Here is a 27,044-nt window from a genome sequence, read left to right on the forward strand (position 1 = left end):
AAGTGATCCAAGCGTGCAAATAGAAGATCATTATGAAAGGTAAGTTAAGTTGACAGGATATTTGAACTCTGCCTTTTCAGAACTTATCTAATGCTAAAAAGTAACTTAAGAAAACATGTCTTTTCTTTTGTGGACAATTTGTGTAATGGTCTTAAAAAGTTTTATTTTTCAGTATGCAGTTGGTGCTATTTGTAAGAAATTGTACTCTTAAACTGGTTATGCTTTTCATACTTAATGATACTTAGGGGACTTAAAACAAAATTGCAACATGGCACTTAGGGAAATTCGGGTCAGTTGGGTCAGTTTTAGACTAGGCAGACTTGATTTAATGGACTTTATGTAAGGTAAAACTATTTGAAATTCATAAACTGAGTTCTACGTTTCTAATGTTTAGAATGTTTTGTGCATCGGTGTTAAAAAGCAGGTAACTGAAAATTATATTTAGTCATGGGACAAGATCATGGGGGACAAGATCATTAGTGCTGTATCTCTTAACGCCCAGTTGAAATAACGGTAAACCAAAGACTCATGAAAGAGCGACCTATCTCACCGATGATTTATGTTAAATAACAAGACATCAACCAAGTAAATTCATTCTATGACATTTTTTTAATTCACAAGACAATATTGGTACAAAATTGTTAACAGATTTATACAATGCCCTACCAGAAATGTCGTTCTACTATATACATCATGCCACAACGCGTTGTTTTCTAATAATCTCACAAACGATATTCTCACATCACATTTATATACATTTATATATTTAGTACTCTTTTTCCTTCAAACTCGCAAAAGTCAGTCTTTCATCTTGCTGACGGTGTCGACAGCAAGTCGGCTTTCTGCACCTGTGAAAATGCACAAAACAAGTTTTTAATGATGAACAAGGCATTAATGACATTTAACTAGTCCAAGAATTAAAGCATTTACCACGGAAATAGTTCTAGAACCTGATGTGAAAATCTAAACCAATCCAAACGTAATACACATACTAAAATTGCTACGTTCTTAAAGACTAGTCAAATTAAAGCGGCGCAATTTTAACAAAGGCCAAAGTTCAGTCGGACCTGATGCTCAGATAGTGTCCATGTATTTCCGATCGCCGTCTATCTCCATGACCAGGGGCCCGCTGACGACGGTCCGCCTCAGCTCCATCCTGTCGTCCGCCGACCGCTTCCGCTTCCCGATCGGTATGACCATGCGCTGACAGCCTTGGGCACACCTGGGGGAGCAAACGGAAAAGTTTCAAGGAATGAAAAGACTCCTTTATATAAAAGGTCTTTAGTCCTAGATTTTGACCATCTTTGTGGTCTTTTTAAGGCGATTGTAAACGTTAAGTCGTAGGATTCGTGTACATTTTTTGTACCTCATTTTTTCAGGCAATTGGAAAAGGAATGTGAAAAGGAATTTCACAAGTGCAATCTGCATGGAGTTATTAGTCTCATAAACATAGCTCCTAATTGAGTCGTTCCGTTGAAAGGCAGTTTTACTGGCAGTTTTAAGGCAGTTATATAAAATACAGATGAGAAATATGGAATACAGATGAGAAACATAACGTACCTGTTTGCAGGATCAGAGGCCTTGCAGACTAGAAGGTCGCAGGTCAGGTATACTTTCGGGAAGTCGGTGACGAACTTGAAGGCCTCGAACTTGAAGCGGTCCGTGGCGTGATTGGGAGCGGCTAACTCGTGATAGGTCGGATCTACGGGGCAGCTGTGGGAACCAACAAGGGAGAGTTGCAACAATGGAGATTTGAGATCGAGACCTAAATTGTACGTTGAACACTTCAAAACTACTTCAAACTATGGAAAGCTATGAAGCTAAGCAAAGTTACTCGTTTCTGAAGTTACGAACGTTTGTGTGCTGGTTCAAGTCACATGAAATGTTGAGCGGTACGAAACTAAAGACCCATTAATGTCTGTAGACTGGTTGACACCACGTAGCCGTGGTTACAACAAAGTTAGAACATAGTTGTTGGCCAATAATTAGTTCCAGCATTAAATCTCGCTCTTTTAGCAAGTGTCCAAAGTAGTATTAGTAAACTAGTAGAACACAGTACCAAGACTCACCCATCTCTGACGAGCTCGTACACGGTGGTGCCGGTGGCGACTGTCGGTGTGTCCCTGGCCACGCAGCGCTCCGTCAGCATGCTGAGGTCGGGATCGGCGGTGATGAGCTGGATCTCCACATAGATGTCCTCACAAACACGCGCCATGACCGGGTACTCCGTGATGTAAGCCGGGCAGCCGGGCTCGCGACAGAACCTGCAACGGTATGGACAGTTAACATTCAGGACCTAATAAATGCTAAAAGCATCTCAGTTGTGACGTCCTGAGCATGAAGTTACAGGTAGACAGCAGGGAAAGCTAGGATTATTATTCTTAGTCGTTCGGTCGTTGTATTAGCATCTATTAATCGAATACTAGACGAAGGTGAAGTATATTATTAAAGTTTCGCATTGAGAATGTCATTGGTAGCTAAGTAAATGGGGATTTTATAGAACATGATGTTAACTATTGGGGTTCTAGAAATGATGGGTTAAGAGCAGTGAGTGGCACTTCGATGTTGAAAAGAAAAGCACTATACAAAATAGTACAATACCTGAGAATGGCGTGAATATGTCCGTTTCCCCGCTCCGAGTAGCGGTCCGGCTGGACGATGGGGTTATAGTCGGCCACCACGGTCTTGTGTCGGGGCAGCTCACAGCTGAAGTCCAGGATGAACCCACAGTCCCTGATGATGGGTTCACTGTGGGCCCGTCTCTTCCAGTCTTGTGTGACACGGTTACGGTACACGATGTTGTTAGGTTGCTCCTGCAGGAAGACAAAGAATTAAGACCTTAAAATGGTACACACATACCGGCTGGGTTAAGTACAAGTCACAAAATAATGAAATACAGGTAACGTTACATGTATACATCGTAAAGTTGCAACAATTAAGTAAATACAAGTCTGTTTCTCCTCGTTTCTTAGTACAGTTAGAAACCTGCAGTTTTCAAGACGAAAATAGGCTAGCAAGAAGGATTTGAAGTGACTTACGGAACTAGAAGTTCCACAGCCGGTGAGAGGGCTGGTGAGGACGAGATGAGTGCCGTTGTCCGTGGCGCCGCAGGAGGGGTCGGTCAGGTGCAGGTCCGTGGCGGAGAGCGAGGGCATCCGGGACCGCAGGATGGCCACCGTCATGGAGTCTCCGTTACAGGAGATGGTCCAGTTCGTGTAATCTGAGGTGAACAGTTGAGAAGAGGACAAAAGGTTGGCTTTTACAAAACATATACCGTGCACAAAAAGCGAACATTTTAAAGCATGAATTAAGTGTCTTAATCTCTTACTGTAATATGATAAGTTTGGACATCAGTCAAAAGTGGAAGGTTAGATTAGATCAAACAAAATATTTTGCCCGGCGCTTGAAGTTACCAGTTACTCATTTTCTAGGCAAATAGGTTGTAGAAATGTACAAATGTACATGGTACTAACCTGGGCAGAAGTCTCCTTGTATTTGTGGTCTGAGGGTTTCAAACACCAGCTGGGAGTGGTCTTGAACGTGCATGACTCGGCTGGAGTCGCCGGCGATTTGGAGCATCTCGGCGCTGTCGGCGTTACCGACTCCCACAGCGTACATGGTGAAGCCGTTATCTCTAGCCTAATGCGAGAAATATACATTCTAAGACTTACGCATTGGGCGCTACGTAAAGGTGCAGGGATTCGGAAACTGTTGAAAGCTATAGGAATACACAGCTCATGTAATCTCCGCCTCTCCCGCAAATATTTGACGGACCTGCAGTCGCTGTCTCATTGGTCGAGCCGCTAATAGCCATTCTATCACTGGTTAAATTGCTAAGCGTGATGAACAGCCAGGATCAAACTTACATAGTTGGAAGCGTCCAGAACAGTCGTCCTCCCCGCCTGACTCCGCCCATCAGTGATGACCATGCCCATCCGCTTGCCGGTAGTGGGGACCTGGATAGCCGCGTTCACCATGGCGTTGATGGCCGCTGCCGTCTGCGTGCCGCCGCCGTCCAGGTACTGGATGCAAGCGATGGCGTTCTTCAGAGAAACGCTGCGGATGCGAATATAGTCAAGTATTATATTTCATGCAGAAGGACTCTTAAAAACGACTTCTAAAGTCCGAGTATTCCATGCATAAGGACTAAAAATATTAAAAATGATTTAAAAAAGGTGCCTTGTTGTCAAAACAGTTAGATCAAGCTATTTCGGTGAGCAGTTTATGGACCACCAGAATGTTAAAGATGTATTGGTGGCTGCAAAGAGTGTCAAATTGGCCAGACAGTTTTAATTTGTCATCTGATGACTTAGCTGGTGTAAAAATAACAGTACAAAAAAAAGCTTTATAAAGAAGTCATAAAATCACGCCAAAATAAGCCTAAACATTTGCTTGGGGAGTCAAGAGATACCAAATTTGAATTCACAAATGTTACCTGTCTTGGTATTGGCCCAGATATATTTCGTGTCGGTAGTCGTAGGCGTACTGTATGACTGCAGCGGTGGTGTGGCCGGGCCCGATCACAAACGAGTCCACGGCGTCGCTCATGAACTTCTTAACCTGCTCAAAATTCATGGCGCCGACACTGGCCGAACCGTCGGCCACGAAAAACAACTGAATAGTCTCGTAGCAAGCTGGAGAAAAATAATTTACAGCCTGTATAAAAACCGTCTGGGTATTTGGCCCCGTCTTCATGCGAAATTTCATGTCATTTGGCCTAAAAATGAAGCAATTGAATCATTTTAACTAAATGGCAGGAGGAGAAATGCGAGGTAAAAGATATTTCATCTTAATAGTATGGACTGAAATATAATAATCAAATTCATGGCAGGAATACGTGAATCACATTGGCGAAATGTTATTGGAAACGGTGGCATAGATGTCATACTTGCGTGTTCTATATATTACTGAACGAAATATGTTTCGGTACACTCATACCGGGGCCGCTGTTGCGGTATTCTTTTTAAGAATATGAGCATGTACGAGTGGATGCGACTGGAATCTGTACACTAGGAAAGTGTTCTACACTTACGTGCGGCAACCCTTCCGCCGTACGGATGTTTGGAACCCAAAGCGCTCAGTCCGAACAGCGGCTCATCGAAGGTCTCTGCGCCTGAATGAAATTACGGGAAAAAGTTCTTATAACGAAATATCAAGTACTCCATCATTGGATGTGTTGATAATTACGTTTATACGGCTGCCGTATGTAGCAATTTAGGAATATATTTTGTACATCTAGCGACTAGATGTACAAAATATATTACTAAATTCCACAATGCGTCTATCGGTCAAGTTTGTTAGAAAACTTAGTATCAATAGGTCTTAGCAGATCAAAGATGCTAAAAGATCCCCTTCCAAAAGAACAAAACAAATGCTTACCATCACAAGATTCCGGCAAGTCTGATTCACAGTCAGCGAAGGGACAGGCACAGACGGGAGAGTTTCGGGCAGAGTTGCACTTGTCACATGCGCACTCGGCTGACGGGTAGCCATTGTCCCCACAGAAACCTGAAATTTAAAGTTTTTTTTATATATTCCATCATATAATCACAAGACCTGGTGACGGCACCAACACAGGGGACAATACAATACTCATTTTCACCTTAGCGAAGTGAAGAAAGTTGTGAAAAGTGCCTTTCCCATGGGCACGAGGTCGGTGGCATGTCAGGACTCGAACCCGAGACCTCTTGGTTCCGAGTCGACACACGACCCCGCGGTCAAGGAGGGTTACGTAAAATGTATGAAGTAGCAGGCGCCTTGACCAGATGATGCAAGTTACGTATTTTAAATAGTGCTCTGTGCGACAAGTACGACCAAGTGCACGTGGGCAAAATTTTTAAGCACACGGAATTTTGATTTAAGTTTAAAGCAACTTTAAGTTAGCTTGGCGAGACATGCAAGACCCTGTATAATTTACATGGAGAGAAAATGGCGCTTACCGGCGCAGTCTTCTTCGTCCTTCCCGTTGGCACAGTCTTCTTCGCCGTCACATCTCCAGTTGAACGACACGGTCTGGTTGGCGTCGCAGTCAAAGGCTGCATGATATAACCATGGTTAATGTATGCTGAGAACTTTTTTTTTTACAGCAAACAGACAAGAACAATTCATTCCAAGCATACGAGTTTCAGTCGCAATAAACGTTGTAATTTGAAGACATCGAGGGTCAAATATGCATAATTTTTGGCTTGTAGGGAGAAAATCTTTCATCTAAAGTAATACAGAAGTTTCATGTACTGCTACATGTAGAAGGCTAATCGAATCAGTAATAGAACTAACTTGGTGCCTTTTCCGTGGGTGCTGGTACTTCTTTAGGGCCTTCATCGGAGCCTTCTTCCTCGCCTCCGTCCTCGTCCGTTCCTCCTTCCTCCTGGCCTCCGTCCTCGTCCGTTCCTCCGTCCTCGTCCGTTCCACGTTTCGATGGCTCTAGGGCGCCTGCCAGGCCGTTGTTCAAAAGGTCTACGAGAGCGCCCAGGTAACCGCTGTCATCGTCAGAGCTGGCGTAGGCTGGGATGTCGTTCGGAACTACACAGACACGGGAAAAACGACAACATTAATATAACCTTCCAAAATATCGCAGAGTGAAAAAAAAACACTTTGTAATCCCATCATTAGGTCGTTTCAGAAATGACGCAAATAAATTGAAAGGGACGAAGTTTTGGCTCAGGTATTTGTGCATCTGCCAGCGTATGAACATGATACAACATGTTACCACGTGGGAACGAAATCTAGAAGCGCTGTCCCAACGAACCATGCCTACGACACTGAATTATATTTCGTACAAACTTCACGAATGCATGATGATTCGCCGGCTTATAAGAATACATCGATTTTGTACGCAAGAGACGCAAAAGTGAAGTAAAATAGAGCGACGTACCGTCTTGAGAGTATCCCAGAACCAGAGAAGCGGTGAAGAGAAGGAGCAGACCACGCAGAGCTGCCATGACGACCACGGTGCGGTTCACCGCCTCCAGAAATGACCGACTGTGGCCGGCGGTGCCGTATTTATACCCGCCAGGCCAGGTGTAGCCAAGGTGTGGCCCACAGGTGGGAAGCCCCGCCCCTCATGAATTAAACATAAGGCCACACCGTCTTAATTTTTTGGATGACATCCTCCGAAGACCCCCAAACTAGTGTGCGCGGGCGAAAAAAAAAATCCGGCCCAAAATAAAAATGCTACTAAACCAAAGGCATACAAAGCTGGTATTGTGAATATGGGTCAGTATACATGGCGACGTCGACGCACATGCTGGCTTTTTGCGGAATTTTATGAATCGGCACTGTACGTATATACTGAGGTCTTGAGACGTGGAGCTTCAGCAGCCTGGGTGTCATCCTCAATTGTTACCATAAGTTCCGTATAATATTGTCACTAGGTACCATGAACTACCCAGGTCTAGAGCCAGGCCAGAGCCTCGGATCGGAGGACGTGATCTTTTTTTTTTTTTTGAGAACAGGCGAAAATCAAAGCGCGCGGAGATGTCATCCATAAACTTAAGACGGTGTGGCCTAAACAGGCCACCACGTGGTTTTTCCTGCGTGAAGTAAGTGGATTAAAACTTGAAACCAATCGGCAGTTGCGTTCTTATTGGTTGGACTGTTAACTTGCATGAATACGCAGCCGAGATTGGTCTATCTAAACCTCCAGGAAGAAGAATATTATGTTCGATGCTAGTCTGTGTCAAAGTCTTCAATTGAATCTTTATCATAGAGACGGATTTTACTACAATTTTCAACACGAAGAAATAAGATTTACCCAAATTTTCGACTGTGCGGCTTTGGTTTCTGATATAAAATATTGGTAAATTCTTCACGTAGAATTTGAAATTACAGCTAAACTCAGGTAACATGATTACTTTGACCAACACCGTGGGACTTTCAACGTATAAAAGTCTGTTAATAGATATACTTAGAGAAACTCGAGTTAATCTAATTAGTAGTTGCACCCTGGGAGTGGGCCCTTGGGTTTTACTCAATTGCATTATCTCATATACAAGTGTGTAAGGGATTAGCGAGGTGTTACGACACGTTTCTCATGGGCTTCTGTGCTTTCGTTTAGCATGGTTCAATACGTTCCAATTTGCAGATGACACGCATGCATCAAAGCATCGTACTGTTGATATTACGCATCGGTAAGATTTGGTTATTTGTTGGCTCCAAAAGTAACGTTATATGATAAGTCGTTTTTGGAAAGGATAAGGATAGTTACTGCGACGAACTACGGATCGACATAGCCAAACATTTTCTTTATTCAAGTTCTGAACTTTGTATAGGGAATCGACTACATTATACAATACTAGGGAACGCCCCTTGCTTGTTATAATTATAACACCTACATGTAGTCATCATGCTTCAAAGAAACTGAAATTGTGTACTATAGCTAGCTAGTAATTCAAATATAAAATCACACATGGCCTCACAAAAATAAACACAAACGTGAGCATGGATGGATGATAACCTTTTTAATCAGAAAAAAAGAGGCATATCATCTAGATAATCAGTTAGAAGTGCTTGGCACATTTCAAATAAAGCAATAACTCTAACTCAAATTCTGTGTAAATATTCAAACTTCTGTTTCCTAAATAAGTATAATTCTCCGTAAAGAGGCAACCTCTATTGAGTTAAGGATGCCAGTTTTGCCATTTTAGTTCCAGATTGTTTGAGATTATATCAGACAACATGGAACAATCATGTCCAGAGAAAATTCATTTACTGTGCCAAAATCATTGACGTTTCTCACAGCCAAACCAAATTACTTTGCTGTATAGCAGTTTCTACACACTTCACTATCAAGCATCAAGTACACATAATTTCTTCCAATCATGGTGACTTGTATTATGCCATTACCAAGCAAGTTATCAAACAATCACAATGTTTCTGATAATATATTAGCTTAATTAAAGCTTGATTAAATTTTCTATTGAGGAACTATATATTACAATAATTATTCTCTACAATGCCTGCAAGTAGTAAAAGGATAATGTTAAGAGAAATATTGGTACTGATACCATTCATGGTAACATTATGTAATGGTTCAAATATTTTGAAAGATGACCATTTTATCATGTAATCATTTGCCTTTGTTTAAGATTTTGCATTTAGATAAATCTTATGCTCCACAAGAAGTGATCTTATCACTTATGCTCATATGATTGTAACATGTATAAACATCATATTACAATTTCCTCTAAAATACACAACTCATGTGAATTTGTGTGCAGTAAGCAAATATAGATATAAGTTGCTTGGATATACAATATGATTTTTGTATTATTGAATTCATCATCATCATCAAATTCATACATTGTAGGAATATAATGAAACTGTCATCATATTCTTAGAAGTATTCTCTGATTATTTATGACTGGAATGCAAAAACAGATTTTAAAGTTCTCTTCATTTCTGTAGCCTCCTTCTGTCCATAGGGTTTCTTACAGTGTAACGTCGACATTTGGCTGTTGTGTCCCATCACCTATCCAAGGAACTGAAACAAACAAACAAACACCACAGGTTAACAAATGCTGCAGTTGAAACATTGGTACAAACTATACATGGAAAATGTAGACTGCCTGTAACAAAAGTCCCAAGGCCCAAGTATCTGCTCAACACCTTTGAAAGAAGAACACCTTTGAAACAAGTCCTTCATGTTGTGCCATGCACCAATGGATATGGTCCAGGAACCTCTCTGAAAGCCTGTCAGTTGAGAAGTTATGAAGCAGGCTTGGAGTACATGTGTTAAGCAGTTCAATTGCCTACGATGGTACAAACTTTTCCAGAGAAGGGATGAAGAAAAGTGGCACAGAAAGATTCTAAAAATGGGAGTGGAAGGACTGAATCCATAGGGACAGTCATGCAAGAGAGTAATCAACAGCATATAGAGGAGGACTTTTATCTCCTCAATCTACATAATGTAAACCCAACTGTCAGAGGCACCTGACAGTTTGCCATTAAACCTCAACAGCCAGCATGCAAACATGCTAACCCCACTGAACTGAGAACAGCAGATGGTAGAATGGAGAGCTCAAAATGGATAGTGAGTGAGGGAGTGGATCCACACCTTTGAATGTATGTTCAACATATACAAAAGCTAACAAATTCAGAAGAGAGAAATTAGAAGAAAGGATACCTTTATTAGCCAAGGTAGGTCATCACAGTAAATACCTGTATAACAGAGAAATCAGTAGTGGGGAGGCCTGTAGTGTAGATCATATTAAACATGATGGGTAGGTTGGTTGTACAACAGTCAACAGAACAATTACAGAAATCATGTAAAATCATTTTCAAGTGAGGTAGCGGCCAAAGAAAATAGTACATGTATGTACCAACTAATTTACTCTGATTACATAATCATAAAAGACTCAGATTAGTGTGGCTGATGGCTGAAACCAGGGCTCGAAATTATGTTTTGGGAAGCACTGCTGCACCCAACCTAAGAATTGGGTGCTCAAAAACTTCTTTTATTTGGGGATATACCGGATGCACCATAATACCTAGAATGTCAGCAATACCTAATTATGTTTCATTTAACAATGATTGTATTATTTTTCTGATATGTAGATGTATGTTACTATAAATTTGACATCTTTACATACTAGTACCTGAACTTTCGAAAATATTGAGGTGCACTGGTGCACCCACAGCAAAAAAAATGGGTGCACAGCTCCATATTTGGGTGCACTAAGGTGCACATACACCCAGTATTTCGAGCCCTGGCTGAAACAATCCTTGAGTTTAAGAGTTTCATGTTACCCTGATGAGCACTGCCAGGATGGTCATAATCACAGCAAAGGGCAGGAAGCCGAACAGTCCCCCCCTCCTCTTCTCCTTCTTGGCGGTGAGCCAGCTGATCCAGCTCAACTTCTTCTCCGTGTACGGGGGGTAACGCAGGCTGTTCACCTGCAAGGGGAGAAGGAGAACTATGAATTATCCTGAATTAAGATTAAACTGTTGTTTCCCACACAATTGGAAAAGTGGACATAGGTCAATTTTAAACTCAACAGCTCAGAACCACAAGAGCTCGTACGTTTTCCATGGCGAGTGCTTTCACCATGACAGCCTTCTTGTGGGAGAAGGCGTCAAAGCCAAACTTCCCGTGGTAGTTCCCCATGCCGCTGGTCCCCACGCCTCCAAACGGCAGCGTGGGCAGGGCCATCTGCATCATGGTGTCGTTTCCACACACACTCCCGCTTGACGTACGCTCGATGATGTCACGGATGACCTGGAAGTAAAGTACAAACAACTCAGTTCATTTTAGTGATGCTGAAGAAGAATGATGGTTCTCACTCTCATAAATGACTGGAAGTAATCTCTATAATTCATCTAGTAGTAGAATTTGATTTGTCTCTAAATAAAAAACTTTGCTGTCTAAAGAAGGAGTAATTTTGGTTAGCAGTTTTTCAATGTACATATTAATAGTAATAGTTCTGACTGGCTACAAAGAGATTCTGAAGTGAAATACAATGATATCTAATGTGAAGAGAGTAAGAGAGCAGACACTTTGCAGTAAAATATTAAGGAAAGAGTAGTGCTGGAGTGCTGCATGTACATATGACAAATAGGAATGATAATTAAGTCTTTTATTTCTCACCTTCTTGTCATTAGCGAAGGCGTACAGTGCCAGCGGCTTGTCCCTACTGTTGATGAAGCTAACAGCCTCGTCAGCGCTCTCTGCAGTCACAATCGGCAGGACGGGACCAAAGATCTCATTCTCCATCAGCGCGTCCGTGGGTTGGACGTTCTTGACGACCGTCGGGCTGATGTACAGGTCCTTCTCATCGGAGTCTCCACCAATGGCGACGCTGCCTTTGGTCTTCTCGATCATACCCTTCACGCGCTGGAAGTGACGCTGGTTCACGATACGACAGTAATCTGTGGGAACAAATCGTGCCTTTGTCAACCTCTAATTATGATGGACACTAGCTAATCTCCAAGCAGATCTTTTGGCGACTGCAAAAGACAGTATCAAATTGGCCAGAGAGTATCCATCAGCCAGAGAGTATCCATTGGCCTTCGGTGGCTAATGGACACTCCTCTGGCCAATGGAGTACTGCCTTGCCACCGTATAATCTGCTTGGAGATTACACTAGCCACTGTTTTAAGTTTGTGGCACTTAATTGCAGCATGGTCAAACTCAAGCAGTAAATTCTAGTTATAGCCTAAACAGCAGATCTAGCTCGTGTGGAAAAAAGAATATATCATTTGCTGTGTGACTTAGTTTGCAGTGAAAAGTCACTGTCAAAACTGCAAACTTCCATGAGAATATTCCAAAATACACACTATTTCATAATGGTCACAAATCTTCCAACCTTCTGAGTCCTTTGGGTTCTTGCCAAAGTACTCCTCCAGGGCAGACTGCAGACCCTTCAGCAGCCTGTCCTGGTTCTGACTGGGACACAGGACGTAGTCAGGAGCAACACAAGTCTGGCCGCAGTTCACAAACCTGCCCCACGCAATACGCCTGGCTGCCACGTCTGCAAAACATATAAAAAGATATCAACGTCCTTTATTATGCATCATATATCACATTGACCAATCAGAAGTCCTCATGGGATAAACTGATTATGAGATCATGACATCATACTAGCCAGCCAATAGGTGTTCTTGGCCGACAGTATGATTATGATAACTGTACTACCATTAAAATTTTAAGTATGCATGTGTATTTTTAAAAGAATAAGTACATAGCATTTGATTACAAAAGATATCTACAATTCTAAATCATACATTATAAAATACGGAAGAAAATGTAGTGATGATTATAGAAAGAGGCTAGGCTTATTTGCAGTGGCAAATAAAAGTTCCACTGACCGATGTCACAGTCCTTGTCCACATAGCAGGGTGACTTGCCGCCCAGCTCCAGGGTGACAGGTGTCAGGTGCTTGGCAGCTGCTGCCATCACAATCTTACCCACATTACTGTTCCCTGTGTACAAGATGTGGTCAAACTTCTGCTCCAAAAGCTCGGTGGTCTCCTTCACACCTCCGTTAACAACAGCAAAGCAGTCCTGGACAAGACAAACAAATATCATTAGACATATGAGTAGGACCAGTGCAATAGCCTAGATTTGCATTTGAGAGGTTGCATGTTCATACCAGCTATACTACATTTGTAGATGCTTTAAAGATGGTACATGCTGCTTTCTCTTTTATGGTATGGTAGAACATACAGTGGCCTGGCCCCCGCTATAGTGATTACACAACTGTGTGGTTCGAGGGCTATTACTACTTTGGTTGTTGGTATATGGTAGTTGAACACACAGTGGCCTAGCTCCCCACTATAGTGAATACACAACTGTGTGGCCCAAGGTCTATAGAAAGCAGGTCATGGAGTAGCATTTACACGCAGAAAACAAAAGACAATTTCAGAAAGCTGGACGATCAAGTGATATTTTTTTCAAATTTCAATCCCTATACTTGCCTTGTCCAGATATTTTGGGAGCAACTCCTCAAAAAGAGCTGCTGTGGCTTCAGACAGCTCTGAAGGTTTCAGCAACGCACAGTTGCCAGCAGAAATAGCGGCTGAAAACAACAAAACAAGTCAGCAGAAGGAAAAAAAATACTACATATTTGTTCTGATTTGGGAAACTAAAAGAAAAAAATTCATTGTTTAAAACATTGTAATTAACCAGCATGGTATGTAGACTTTGTGACATCTTTGTGTATGACATACAGAATGCCTTTTTTTTTCTCAGCCTGCTCTGCAGAAATCCAAGAACCAGAGAATGAAATTGGCGTGGTCTGATAATCATCATCTGATAGGACCTTTCACTCACCAATCAGAGGGCACAGGATCAGCATCACTGGGTAGTTCCAGGCTCCTATGATGAGGACGACACCTAGCGGCTCCCTCTGGATGTAGCACTCGTCCGATATCTGCGGCAGGTCTTTCTTCACGTATTCCGGCTTGGTCCACTCATCCAGGTTGTTCAGATGAACGATGAGCTCATTCCTGCTGTAGTTTACCTCCATACCCAGGCACTCCAGCTTAGGCTGGGGGATAAAACAAGATAGACTGCTGTTTAAAATGTACCATTTACTGATGATTTAGAGCTTTTTACAACAAGTTTTGGAGCTGCCTTCTCCACAATAGCAGTACATGTAATGTGTTGTACCTCATACAATTGAAGTGCATGCAATAAAGTTATCTTTTATTACACTGACTGTAATTTTAACATGTCCCAAAAAGGTAGCAACTGATTTCTGTTTTTAATGTTGAATTCTAGGAGAGAATTTAGCTGCTTGCTGCAGAAGCAAAAACTTAATGACATTTTATCAGGTCATTAACAGTGCCACAAAACTTCAACAAAATGAAAATGAAGCAATTACTAGATTTCACCCGTGACATGATATGAAAGATGATTGAAAATTTACATGATTGTCTGTCTATATAGTCTATACCTATACCTAGACCTAGCCTGGGTGCCATCTGATTTGTGCCGTTACAAATCAGATGGCACCCAGGCTAACCTAGACCATACCTGTACCTGAATTTTTTTACGTACACAGCCCTACCACGATCAAAACTGTACCTTGTGTAGATCCTTTTTCAGCACACCTATCCACCTGTCCATGTTCTCATCGATACAGCGTAACAGCGCCCTCAGCTGCTCACGTCGGTACTCCACCGACTTCATCTTGTCCACGTTCTCACGCAAACGCCGCACGGCGGTCGCCACCGACATGTTCAAGGTCTGTAATTCAGACATTTAATCAAAACTTGTTAACTCTGTGCAGTTTTCAGAGTGGGATGGGCAATTTCTTGCTATTGTTTGTGGTATCTTATATATATAATGAGGGCAACAAGCATTAAAATAACAAAGCAACAACAAAATTGGCTGTGGTCTAATTTTCTTGGCCTTGGTGCCAGGTCTGTGTATAGTTAGGCGTGGCGCGACTTGGTAATCCTTTAAATACAGGATATACTGTATTATCGTACAAAAAGGATTGCTGAGTCACCGCAGCTAGTGTACTAGTGTATGTTGACCCTGGAAACTAACCTGGAATCTATTGCTAGATACGAATCGTGTGATAATGTAGGTACTAGTATCATAGCTTTTTTCTTTACTTCCCATACGGTTTGTAATGTTTCATAAGTAGGTCAGGTCAAAGCTGTTCGTTCTACAGGTCAATGACCGCACGGTCAAAACAGCGTCACCGAATACAAAAAGAAAACCTAGACCATGACGATATACAACATATTATGAGCTTATGAAATAATAGAAGGCTTCTGCCGCACCTCTCTGTCGAAATGGGATCATTACGTCAATGACCGCACGGTCAAAACAGCGTCAGGGAAATACAAAATGAATACCTAGACCATGACGATGTACAACAAATTATGAGCTCATGAAATAATAGAACTGGCTTCTGCCGCACCTCTCTGTCGAAATGGGATCATTACGTGTCGTTTTGGCGCTAAAAGTTAACCATATTACACCGACAGTAACAAACACACAGAGAGTTTTAATATATGTGATGCAGGATTACGTATCGTTGAAAAAAAATACACGAAGGATTTTCTGCACTTAATCCAGTTGTCACGGCATTTAACATTGCAAGACAGGTTGTTAAGACCTCAGTTATGGCAAGTATGTACTTACCTTTGTAGAGACTTCGTTCAACGGTGTAAAAAAAAAGAAACTTAAGGTGTTATCTCTGAGGAATCGTCAAACCACGCAGCACCGAGAAAATGTCACACTGACGTCCTGGACTTCAAACTAAGGCCAAAGGTTAAAGGTAACGATAGCATCACAACGCAGTTCATATCGGTACGTTTTTAATTCCTCGGGTATACAAAAAACAGGATAAAAACAAAATTGTTTATATTCATCTTTATTGAGAATATACTGGCGTGATAAACACAAATTGGAGAAACAGTTTCAATCCCAGGAGCGATATTACATATGTGATATATACCTTACATGCATGAGCGCGATAGATGAGACCACTTCATATGCAGGGGTGTATGGGGTACTGAAATGCCTTCAAAAGGTAAAGTATCATTCAACCGTAATTGTACTTTATTCGAACCCCCACAAAGACCAATAACTGATTGTTGACAAGTTGAATTGGTCACTTGTATGTAACGTGTAAGTTTTTATTGATGGCACAGCGAGTTGTTATAGGGCGGCGCCTATCTACGTTTCTACAGCCCTGGGGCCACATGTATGGTGCAAGCACTACAACGGTGGGCTAGAAGTTGTGGTGGTACGGTATTATGTTATGGAACTTTACTTCCTGAAAATAAAGACAGCATTGCACGGCATTACTGTATATTCAGTTTTCACATCGTCTACTGAATTTCCCAAAATTGTAGGTCTGGTTTCAGTCATTTCAGTAGTACTATGGATAATTTCACCCACAGTAGTACTATGGATAATTTCACCCCCTTTAGAGCAATCAGATAGATGTATCGTGTGCAGTGGGGCCCCCTTCCGACTTTGAGGACTATTACATTTAAGCAAGTGCAGGTTGAGCTTGCCATTAAAGGGACCATATCTCAGAGCATTGCTACACGTAAGTGGCCAACAGAAGTAATATGATTGAGCCAACTTGGCTAACCAGGACATGCGGCAGTCACAGTGAATTGGGTTTCCATGGACAAACCTTTGAACTCTAAACCAAAAGCTTGTAGGGGGCATACCCATGTTTGCTTTGGAGAAAGTAGTGAGCTTATTATAGGCCATATTTATATAGTTAATTTTCAGTCCACGAATGATAGCCAAGTCGGCTCTAAGAGAAGATATCTGATTGTGAGACAAGTCGAGTATTTTCAACGACTTCATATCTTTCAAAGCCTCCCAAGGAAATGTTGTGATCAGGTTGTGGCTAAGATTTAGGTCATGCGCACCTGGAAAACCAGATACGTTTCGGATTTCTCGGATAAGATTTTGCTGAAGTTTCACTTTCCACACATTGAAGTCTGGTGGGTAAACGGGAAAACTGGTTATACTAGACTTCGGACAGTTGATTTCATTTCTTGTTGTATAACATCTAGCCGGTAGTAAATTGCCCGTGATACATGTTAGGAGTTTTACAAGAACGAAACATGTCAAATGCTTCCTGATGATCATCGTACAACATATCAGATAAGAAATAACACTATTATAAACTATTAGTATATAATACTATAATTATATACTATTATGTGAGTTGTAAATGCAAGAGCAACACTGATTGGTGCCTGGTACCGTTACAATATTGTCCTGTCACTTATGATTACTCAACCGAAGGTAGTTTTTCTCTCTTTGACGATTGGCGCGTCGCCTGGTGTGTTCAATGTGAAGTTTTTTCACCAGTTTTAGAAGTAGACGGTGGGTCTGACCGATGATATACCAGTTTGCGATGATAGGAATCACAGAGCCTGCATTAACATGGAACATACATGTTGTAAATCCAAAGTTGGACTACATGCGCTAGATATCATTGCGTTTCACGCATTTATGATTAATGCCCTGTGCTGAATAGTGTGGTTTTTACATACAAGCCAGATATGCTTTTTACCACTACACCTCTTTATTTTATTTAGAATGAAATCACCATAGATACGAAAATGCATATCATTTTTCTGTATAAGTTTTGTATAGTTCAGGTATGTACAAAAATAGTGTTGGGGTCCATGCGATCCCAAAATTCACAGTTTAATCAAGATCAGCTGTCTCAGGTAACACATAACGTTATACATAAATTTACATCAAACCCGAGTAACTTCGGGGAGTCAAGATCCATACCTTATGGTGGTATTCGCTAGCTAGCCGTCATAAACCAGAAGTTCCACGCCTTCTTCACTGCCGCAGGCGCGTGAGAATAGCTAGCAGTACGAAAGCTAGCTGAAGTAGATTAGGATTGAGCAGGGCTGCAAAATCTTGCTCGTGGCACACATGTCCCCGCACGTGCATGTACGCACATGTACACGCACGTGCATGTAATACAGTATGCACCACTCCTATTACGAAAATGCACATATATGTAACTCATCTTACGAGTCTGGCATGGGGAATCATCGCTGTTTTTAAAGGCGTGTTTCAAAACCGTTAAAACGACTCACCAGCACACACAATCTCTATCTAGTGAAGACATAACCTTCTAAGTGAAGGCATCTATATAGATATCAATTAATGTACACTGACACAATGTGCTTTCTATCATACCTCAAATAACAGGCAAGATAGGATACACTTTTCACGACTTTTATGAAGTTTTTGTAAGGTAGTAAGTATCTTTTTGAGAAGCAAATATCATGAGGTGTATCCACGTGTTTTCGATCCAATATATGGAGAAGTCTTGTGAATATGTGATGTAATTTTAGCTTCTCAAATGACAAACTGCGTAGGCGCTTAGTTGTAATCGACTCTTCCATGATTAGAAGAAGAAAAAGACAGACACAAGATTAAGTTGTGATTGTCATTTCGTCTGGATATAAAGTTTATTCAGTAAAAGTTGGTGTACGTGTTAGATACATACGTTTACATCTTGAAGTGAAATGTAGCCCCAACAGTAGGCTAGGATATCGATGCATCTTCGTTGTTATTCGACGAAAACGTGGCAACCATTATGGTGTCACAACCTTTCTTTAAAAAAGTGCATGGAATTGTAAGAACAAGCAAGACTCAAACAACTGCACATTCTAAGGTTACAACCACCAGCAACCCTATAATCCACAAAGGCTACGTTTTAATATGCGTCGTAGTAAAACGCACATCTATACACAAGTCAAAGAATCGAATATAGTGGAATGAAAGTTATGTACATGGCCAGATTTGTCTCTACATTACGAAAAGTATAACGTTTCAGAAAAAGAAAAATGTTATACAAACGTATTCATGTCTAGAGTTTGGTACAGACACGGTAATATGTTTTTCGAAATAAATAAATAAATAGATGAATGTGCTGTACGTAAAATTGCGAAGTTACGTATACGGTGTATAAATTATTGAGCAACACGACGCCGCCACCTAAGCCAAATGTTCCAAATTAACATTTTACTGATTTGTATTGAATAATCGCTGGCACAGCCTAAAATGCAAGGCAACAAGAAATACAAAGGTCGCTGTTACAGTTGCTGCAGGGCCGATGAAATCAGTTGTGGTTGTACGAGCTCTCTTTTTCATGAAAATCGATTGGTTGATGTGTTGATTATGATCGTTATGGTCTTTTGATAGTACAAAAAGTTCGGTTTTATTCATCAGCATTATTTTAGAATAGTAGTCGTCCGATGGCTTTCCGGGAGTGGGCAGTAGGGCTTTAGTTATTTCTGAATAAATGTTGGTCATTTTCTGACTCGGGGTCTTCCTGAACGGGGTTGAAGGAAAATTTTCTTGAGCGCGTGTTGGCTCTGAAACCGAGGAACTGGTCTGTGTTGGCCCTGGTAACAGATCACTGGTTTCCAGCTGCAGGCTACAAGCAGGTAGGTTTGCCCTGGATACTTGGACTTCCTTTAGATTTTCAGGGCTGCTGCATTTAATTTTACTCAAACTTTCCCTAAAATCAGAATAAAGAGGATGCCTTTTTAAAGCAGCTGCACATCTATATGGCCAACACCGGCCAAACTCGCGAGCGATCCTTGCTAGCCACGACATGCGGCAGTCACAGTGAATCGGGTTACCGTGGATGCGGACGGTTATTTTCTTCCCTACATCAGAATATGTACGGCCCATGTTTGACTCTGAAAATGTGGCCAGCCTATTATATGCTACATTTACTTGAAAATATGGCGTCAGTGGAGAACTGATAATAACTCTCACTGAAGACAACTGATTATGCGACAAGTCAAGCGTGGTCAAAAACCCCAACTGTTTTAGCGATTCCCAAGGAAATGTTGTGATAAGATTGTGGCTCAGATTTAGTCTGACGAGATATGGAAAGCCAGATAGGTCGTGGACGGCTCTGATACGGTTTTCTTGAAGGAAAACGAAGTTTGAGTGACTTATACTTCGGTTAGTGGCTGTAGGTAGACTGGTAATGTTGGACTTCGGGCAGTCGATTCTATCATTAACATAACATTTGGCGGGAAACGAGTCAATAGTTCTTGCACTTGCTATCACTATTATGAAAATAGCATGCGCTACATATGTCAAGATCATTGCCATTACTTATAAAATATGTAGTCTACTTAAGAAAGGTGAATATATGACTTAATATTCTATTACACAATACCCTCACCTAGATTGTTTTGTGCAAATGTACTAAAATAAAAAGGGTAGAGGCGGAGGACGCCACAAACTATCTGCTACTGGTCACTGATTCATAGACCTACAAGCTGCATAACGGGACGTCATAGAATACTAGTATGTGGATGGATTCCTTGACAAAGGCCAATGCTGAAAAACAGTTCTTTCTGTTGGCATGATTAATTCTACAAACTTAGATTAATTTTCAAACTAAGATGAAAAAGAACTCCTGAATATGAACCGGTTGGCTGCTTCTGGTATGCTGAATGGTAAACTGGAAACTCCGTGACCACAGTACTAGTGTTGTTGTCGTGTCGCCACTTCTACATCACAGGAAGATACGTTCTGCAGATTAACAATTATCGTTCGTTATATAATTATATGGCATCGTATCGTAAATGGTTACATCAGAACACTAATAGTTCAAGACACCTGTTGAGCACTCTTTGAACAACAATCAACCATTCAGCAATGAGAAATATATATTTCTAGAAATAGCAAGAATTGGCTATGTACAGATTGTACCAAGTGAATATATAATAAAAGCTACGTGGTCAAGCATTCAACAGAAAGCCCATACCTCAAAAAGCCATGGTGAGCTGACATCAGCTACTAGCGCTATATACAGTGGTAGCGGCCGTAGCAGGACTTCAGAAGGACTTGGAGAGGAAGTTGACAAGTCATTCAACCCACAGCGCCCGTGTTGCTCACTGTCGGTCTGGCTGCAGCAGAGTAGGAGCAAAATCGTGAAAGCACAGCTGCAGACTAATTAGTGGCATATCTAGCGCCTGAAGTAACTTTTCCTGAAGATTAATATTATCGCAAGCCCGTATTTTCAACCAGTGATCATGGTTTCTTCATGTCAGATTTCGGAGATGCCCGAGAGTGAAAAAAACAACAACAAACCGCCGTTTGTCAGAGGTGTATCTAATGTTTCAAAACCTTTACAAACACTAAACCAGCATTACAGACAAACAAACTCTAGTGAAGACATAACCTTCTTACTGAAGGCATCTACGTAGATACCAAATGTACAATGACCCGATGTGCTTTCTATCATACCTCAAATAACATGCAAGAATATACTTTTCACGACTTTTATGAAGTTTTTGTAAGGTAGTAAGTATCTTTTTGAGAACCAAATATCACGAGGTGTATCCACGTGTTTTCGATTCAATGTACGAAGAAATCTTGTGAATATGTGATGTAATTTTAGCTTCTCAAATGACAAACTGCGTAGGCTCAGTTGTAATCGACTCTTCCATGATTAGAAGAAGAAAAAGACAGACACAAGATTGAGTTGTGATTGTCATATCGTCTGGATATAAAGTTTATTCTGTAAAAGTTGGTGCACGTGTTAGATACATACGTACTCATCTTGAAGTGAAATTTAGCCCTATTGGTGGGATGCATCTTAGTTGTTATTTGACGGAAAAGTAGCAACCGTTGTGGTTTTCTCTAAAATAGTACATGAAATTGTAAGAACAAGCAAGACTTAAGGTTACAATCACCAGCAACCCTATAACATCACGTTTTAATATACGTCGTAGTAAAACGTACACCTATACACTATCAATTACATTATGAAGAAATGAATCGAATAGTCAACAGTGGAAAATTATGTGCATGGCAGTATTTGCCTTTGCTTATCATACAAACAAAATAATATTGCAAAAAGTATTACATTTTAGATATGAAGGAAAATGTTATACTTTTACGTCTACGGTTTGGTATCATGTGACCCACTAGATAGGACAATATATCGTTCACAAATTGTATAGTATACAGGAATTGTATACTAGTATGTAGTAGTTAACTGTTCCTACATTAATACGCAAGTTGCTAAACAAATAAATTAATAAACAAATAAATAGATAAATGTGCTCTACGTTAAATTACGGAGATATGTGACTTATATAAAATTAGTGTTTCAAATGAACATTTTACTGACTCTTGAACAATTGCAACTGGCACATCCTATCAATTACGATAGCAAGAAATACAAAGCTAAAGGTCGCTGTTACAGTTGCTACAGAGCTAATAAAACCAACTGTGGTTGTACGAGCTCTCTGTTTCCCGATATTCGAATGGTTGATGTGCTGATTATGATCGTTATGGTCTTTTGATGATATTTCTGAATAGATGTTGGTCATTTTCTGACTCGGGGTCTTCCTGAACGGGGCGCGTGTTGGCTCTGAATCCGAGGAGCTGATCTGTGTTGGCCCTGGTAGCAGAGTCATAGCTTCCAGGCGACAACCAGGCAGGTTTGCCCTGTATACTGGAACTTCCTTTAGGTTTTCAGGGCTGCTGCATTTAATTTTACTCAGACTTTCCACAAAATTAGAAAAAAGAGGATGCCTTTTTAAAGCAGCTGCACATCTGTATGGCCAACACCGGCCAAACTCGCGAGCGATCCTTGCTAGCCACGACATGCGGCAGTCACAGTGAATCGGGTTACCGTGGATGCGGACGGTTATTTTCTTCTCTACATCAGAATATGTACGGCCCATGTTCGACTCTGAGAATGTGGCCAGCCTATTATATGCTACATTTACTTGAAAATATTGCGGCTGTCCAGAACTGATAGTAACACTCACTGAAGACAGCTGATTATACGACAAGTCAAGCGTGGTCAAACCCCTCAACTGTTTTAACGATTCCCATGGAAATGTTGTGATAAGATTGTGGCTCAGATTTAGTTTGACGACAAATGGAAAGCCAGATAGGTCGTGGACGGCTCGGATACGGTTTTCTTGAAGGAAAACAGTATCTACGTATATTGGTGGACTGATACTTCGGTTAGTAGTAGGCAGACTGGTAATGTTGGACTTCGGGCAGTCAATCGTATCATTAACATAACATCTAGCGGGAAACGTGTCAATAGTTCTTGCACTTGCTATCATGATCACTTTTATGAAAATAACATATTTTAAGATCATTGCCATTATAAAACATGTGGTCTACTTACGTAATGTAGAAATATGATTTTATATATTCTATCACACAATACCCCCACCTTGTTTGTTTTGTGCAAATGTACTAGTATATAGAGGCGGAGGACGCCACAAACTATCTGCTACATGTGATATATATATATAATTTTTTTATATAACGTGACGTCATAGAATAGGTGGATCAATTCCTTGACAAAGACCAATGCAGAAAAACAGTTCTTTATGTTGGCAATTGCGCTTAAAGATTCTTTTTAATTTTTCATTCTACCAGCTTAGATTAATTTTCAAGATAAGATAAAAGAGAACTCCTGAATGTGGGCCAGTTGGCTGATTCTGGTATGCTAAATGGTAAACTGGAAACTCCGTGACCACAGCGTTGTTGTCGTGTCACCACTTTTACATCACAGTGGAAGATACGTTCTGCAGTAACATAGATTCAGCAATTATCGTTAGTTATAGCTTTTTATTCATATCATATTACAAATGACCACATCAGAACATAGTTCAAGACACAAGTTGAACATTCCTTTTACAAACATCAGCCATTCAGCTGTTCAGCGATGAAAAACATATATTTCAAGCAAAAAACATCAGTGGCTATGAGCAGATTGTACCAAGTGAAAATATCACAAAAGAGACGTGATTCTTGCATTCATCAGAAGATCATACCTCAAAAAGTCAGCTAACGCTACACACAGTGGTAGCGGCCGTAGTAGGACTTGAGAAGTACTTTGAGAAGACGTAGCCAATCTACCCACAGCGCCCGTGTTGCTCACTGTCGGTCCAGCTGCAGGAAAGTAAGAGCAAAATCGTGAGTTGAACTGCCACGCTACATCTAGCGCTTATAGAAACGTTTCCTGAAGATTAATCATCGCAAGCCCGTCTTCTCTAATCTCCGAGCAGATCCCTTTCGGTGGCAAGGCAGTATCCATTAGCCAGGGAGACTCCTCTGACCAATGGATACTGCCTTGCCACCATATGATCTGCTTGGAGATTAGTCTTCTCAAACAGTGGTCATGATTTCCTCATGCCAGACTTCGGTGATGCTCGAGGGTGAAAAAAAAACAAACAAATTGATACATGCTTTCTATGGACGAACTGGTGATTGTGAAGCTCCATGAAACATTGCCTCAAGCGATAAATCAAATATACCACCAAATAGTCTGCGACTTTTCTTTCAATGCTATTTTCCGGCCGGATCAGACAGCTAAAGAACCCGGGAGACGGTGGACCAGCTACAGCCTGGTAAAAAACATCGTGCGGGGAGTTTTATCCATCTTCAGCTCTTCTGCTATTTTTCGAGCGCTTCGCCCATATTCACCGATGCTATAGTGGGCAGTTCGCGAGCAGCTTGTCCTGGAGTTTTGAGGTACGGATAGATCTGTTTCTGAAACCACGCCACTCTCAGTTCTCAGGAATCTACAATCTACCAAATGTGTGTATAATAGTATAGTTAGGACTGTCCGCTAATATATGAGCACAAGCTTTTTTTATTGAATTTTACTGCAAAAAATGCGTTCCGTCTAATTGGTATTCTGTTATCCTTTAGTGCAGTTCTACAGAAAGAGAATATGGGTTTATTGTGAATGCAGGATATACCTGCTTCCAAGACTAAGTCAAAGGCAGACGTATTATTATGACATTTATGTTGCTACAGGATTCAAGATTTAACGTGGCGTCCAAGTGCATAACCATCATCTACTTTATCAAGCAAACCATCCAGACTTGGGGCACGACACTCTTTATCATATATCGCCACGTTTTTTCAATCTTCAATGCAAATTCATGTTAATTCAAACGGACAGCGAACATAGAACAGTGTGTCAATCTGTATGATTGTATTCTCTAGTCATCAATGATCAATAATCTAACCTTTCAATATTAGTTTACAAGATCGCCCCTTGTTCTCTACGTCGTTTGAATTATGATGATGATAAGTAAATGTTTAATGTTGTTCATGTTCATAAAAGTGGTAACAGATCTAGATTCAGGAACCGAAGTTTCGCTACCAGCAAGATGTTATGTTAAAATGGATACATTCTTTAGTAAAATTTACTGTCCCAGATCGAATATCACCAATCTACCTACTGTACTTGTATCAGACTCTGTCAGGCAGATCCACCTCCAGGAAAACTATATCCAAACGATCCACAACTTTTCCAGCTTCCCAAATATTCACAAGCTAGATTTAAGCCGAAATCTTTTGACTACATTTCCATGGGAAACATTGAAATATGTGAAGCATCTATTCTGGCTTGATTTATCAAATAATCAATTATCGTTTATTAGGGCTGACCTGGCTGGACTAGAGGACCTTATCCATGTAAATGTAGCCTGCAATAATATAAGCACGTTTTCTGAGGAAAACCTGGGTATTAGTTCTGCAAACGTTATGAGAGGAACAAGAATCGCATGGATACACGGTAACCCGATTCATTGCGATTGCCGTATGTCCTGGTTAGCAAGAATGGCTCGCGACTGTCACCAATCTGGGCCCAAATGTACAAGGGCTGTAAGAAATGGCCCCCTTTATACAGATTTGGTGACCAATTTGCACAGATGTTACAGCCCGGAAAACCTAAAGAACGTCCCATTGCATTCTGCAAACATACCTGCTTGTTCTGATAAGATTAGACCGAAAAGGAACAACGGTTATTTCCAGATGAATAGTACACCCCGAATTCCCACTCCTGGAAAGTCGACAGCCTTGAAAATCAACACCGGATTCAAACAGTGCAATATTAATGTTTTGTATGTATTCAAAATGTTATTTCAGTACTAATATGAGGATTTATGGCATGTCCAATGAGCACATTGCAATCGCAAGTACTGCGTTGTCACCTATGCAGCCACGTTTTTTCAAGTTCGTTTATTCATGACTCATGAGAAACCTCAAATCGGCTCATTGAGGCCAGATGATGTAAGAGTCAGACAAAAAATAACCACAGATTGCACGTTTTCTGTTCTCCTAGTCCCATAATTATATAGTAGAAACCTGACACATACATGTCAACTGTATTAAAAAACACATGTAAAACAAAATTAAAATTTGGCGTGTGGTCGGCGTCCATTCGTTCTGGTTCTTATAAAAAACAGCATTAAGCACGTCGAGTACTTTCAGTATGAAAGACAATTTAGAAATGTGTATTGTTAATAGGCCAAGGCATATTACAAAAAGACTACTGTATATGAATTAAGAAGTATTTCTGACCGACGCACGTGAGGCGGCCCAGAGGCTGCGGTTACGAAGATTGCATCAAAAAATAGGCCAGGGTCAAACGTTACAAAACGAACTACCACGCCAAACGACTTTTAGTCGGTTCCATCGTCACGCCAATACTCATCTGAAGCATTCCTGCAGTGAGAGTTAGAGGAGTTGGTACGTATGTGGCTCTTGTCATAGTTTCTGAAGGATGCAACTCAAACCGAGATATAACGTATTTTTGTTCGAATTGAAAAGTCGAGGTTGAAATTGAAGTTAGAGTATCATAGCAATGATATAATGCCCACTCAACACCTTTGCTCGGTAGATTGTACATTCTACTCAAAACTTAAGAGTAAAGTTGTTTTGTAGTGTTTTTCGTGAGGGGTAGACCTATATTCACTTTTACCTCCCATAGGCCTTTCCTATAGAGGTAGGGTTACAATAGTGCGTGTCTTAAAACAGTAGGCTTGAGCAGGCACACTTTTTTGGCACAGGTTTGTCTATAGATAAACCTCTTCAAAATCCCTTAAATCTTGTTCTGCATTGTTTCCCGAGTAGATTTCGGCTTGGCGTAACGTTACATTAATTCATTCTTTGTTGAAACGTCATGAAAATGTGTATGGAACGTTGAATGTGACCGACTTCTGACTATCGACAACCTGTTGTGTATCTTACATGTACATGTATGTTTCTGTAGCATACTGCATATTTCGACTCCTGT

The 27,044-nt window shown here is 40.9% G+C and overlaps 2 protein-coding genes across 3 annotated transcripts; both read right to left on the minus strand.

The window, feature by feature from the left end:
• Positions 1–586: 586 nt before the first annotated feature.
• LOC109467995 lies at positions 587–6,964 on the minus strand. Its single transcript, XM_019766193.1, has 14 exons — positions 6,875–6,964; positions 6,277–6,522; positions 5,940–6,035; positions 5,380–5,508; positions 5,033–5,113; positions 4,436–4,634; positions 3,867–4,056; positions 3,474–3,639; positions 3,039–3,220; positions 2,602–2,813; positions 2,070–2,264; positions 1,561–1,713; positions 1,068–1,222; positions 587–848 (listed from the first exon to the last, which is right to left on the minus strand). Exons 1-13 carry the CDS (start codon positions 6,939–6,941, stop codon positions 1,075–1,077), a joined length of 2,064 nt encoding a protein of 687 aa, XP_019621752.1. The 5' UTR covers positions 6,942–6,964; the 3' UTR covers positions 587–848; positions 1,068–1,074.
• A 1,515-nt stretch (positions 6,965–8,479) lies between these two features.
• On the minus strand, positions 8,480–15,720 carry LOC109467600 (fatty aldehyde dehydrogenase-like). Of its 2 annotated transcripts, XM_019765621.1 has the most exons (11): positions 15,596–15,720; positions 14,525–14,686; positions 13,769–13,985; positions 13,414–13,514; positions 12,805–13,000; positions 12,303–12,467; positions 11,585–11,865; positions 11,021–11,215; positions 10,747–10,893; positions 10,124–10,158; positions 8,480–9,481 (listed from the first exon to the last, which is right to left on the minus strand). In XM_019765621.1, the coding sequence occupies exons 2-10, from the start codon at positions 14,675–14,677 to the stop codon at positions 10,129–10,131; spliced, it is 1,485 nt and encodes a 494-aa protein (XP_019621180.1). In that variant the 5' UTR covers positions 14,678–14,686; positions 15,596–15,720; the 3' UTR covers positions 8,480–9,481; positions 10,124–10,128. The 2 variants fall into 2 exon arrangements, with proteins under 2 accessions (XP_019621180.1, XP_019621185.1); XM_019765626.1 differs by lacking the exon at positions 10,124–10,158.
• Positions 15,721–27,044: the final 11,324 nt, after the last annotated feature.

The sequence above is a fragment of the Branchiostoma belcheri genome, unplaced genomic scaffold (genome assembly GCF_001625305.1).
Source record: "Branchiostoma belcheri isolate BF01 breed outbred unplaced genomic scaffold, Haploidv18h27 scaffold1, whole genome shotgun sequence".
Classification (NCBI taxonomy): Eukaryota; Metazoa; Chordata; class Leptocardii; order Amphioxiformes; family Branchiostomatidae; genus Branchiostoma; species Branchiostoma belcheri.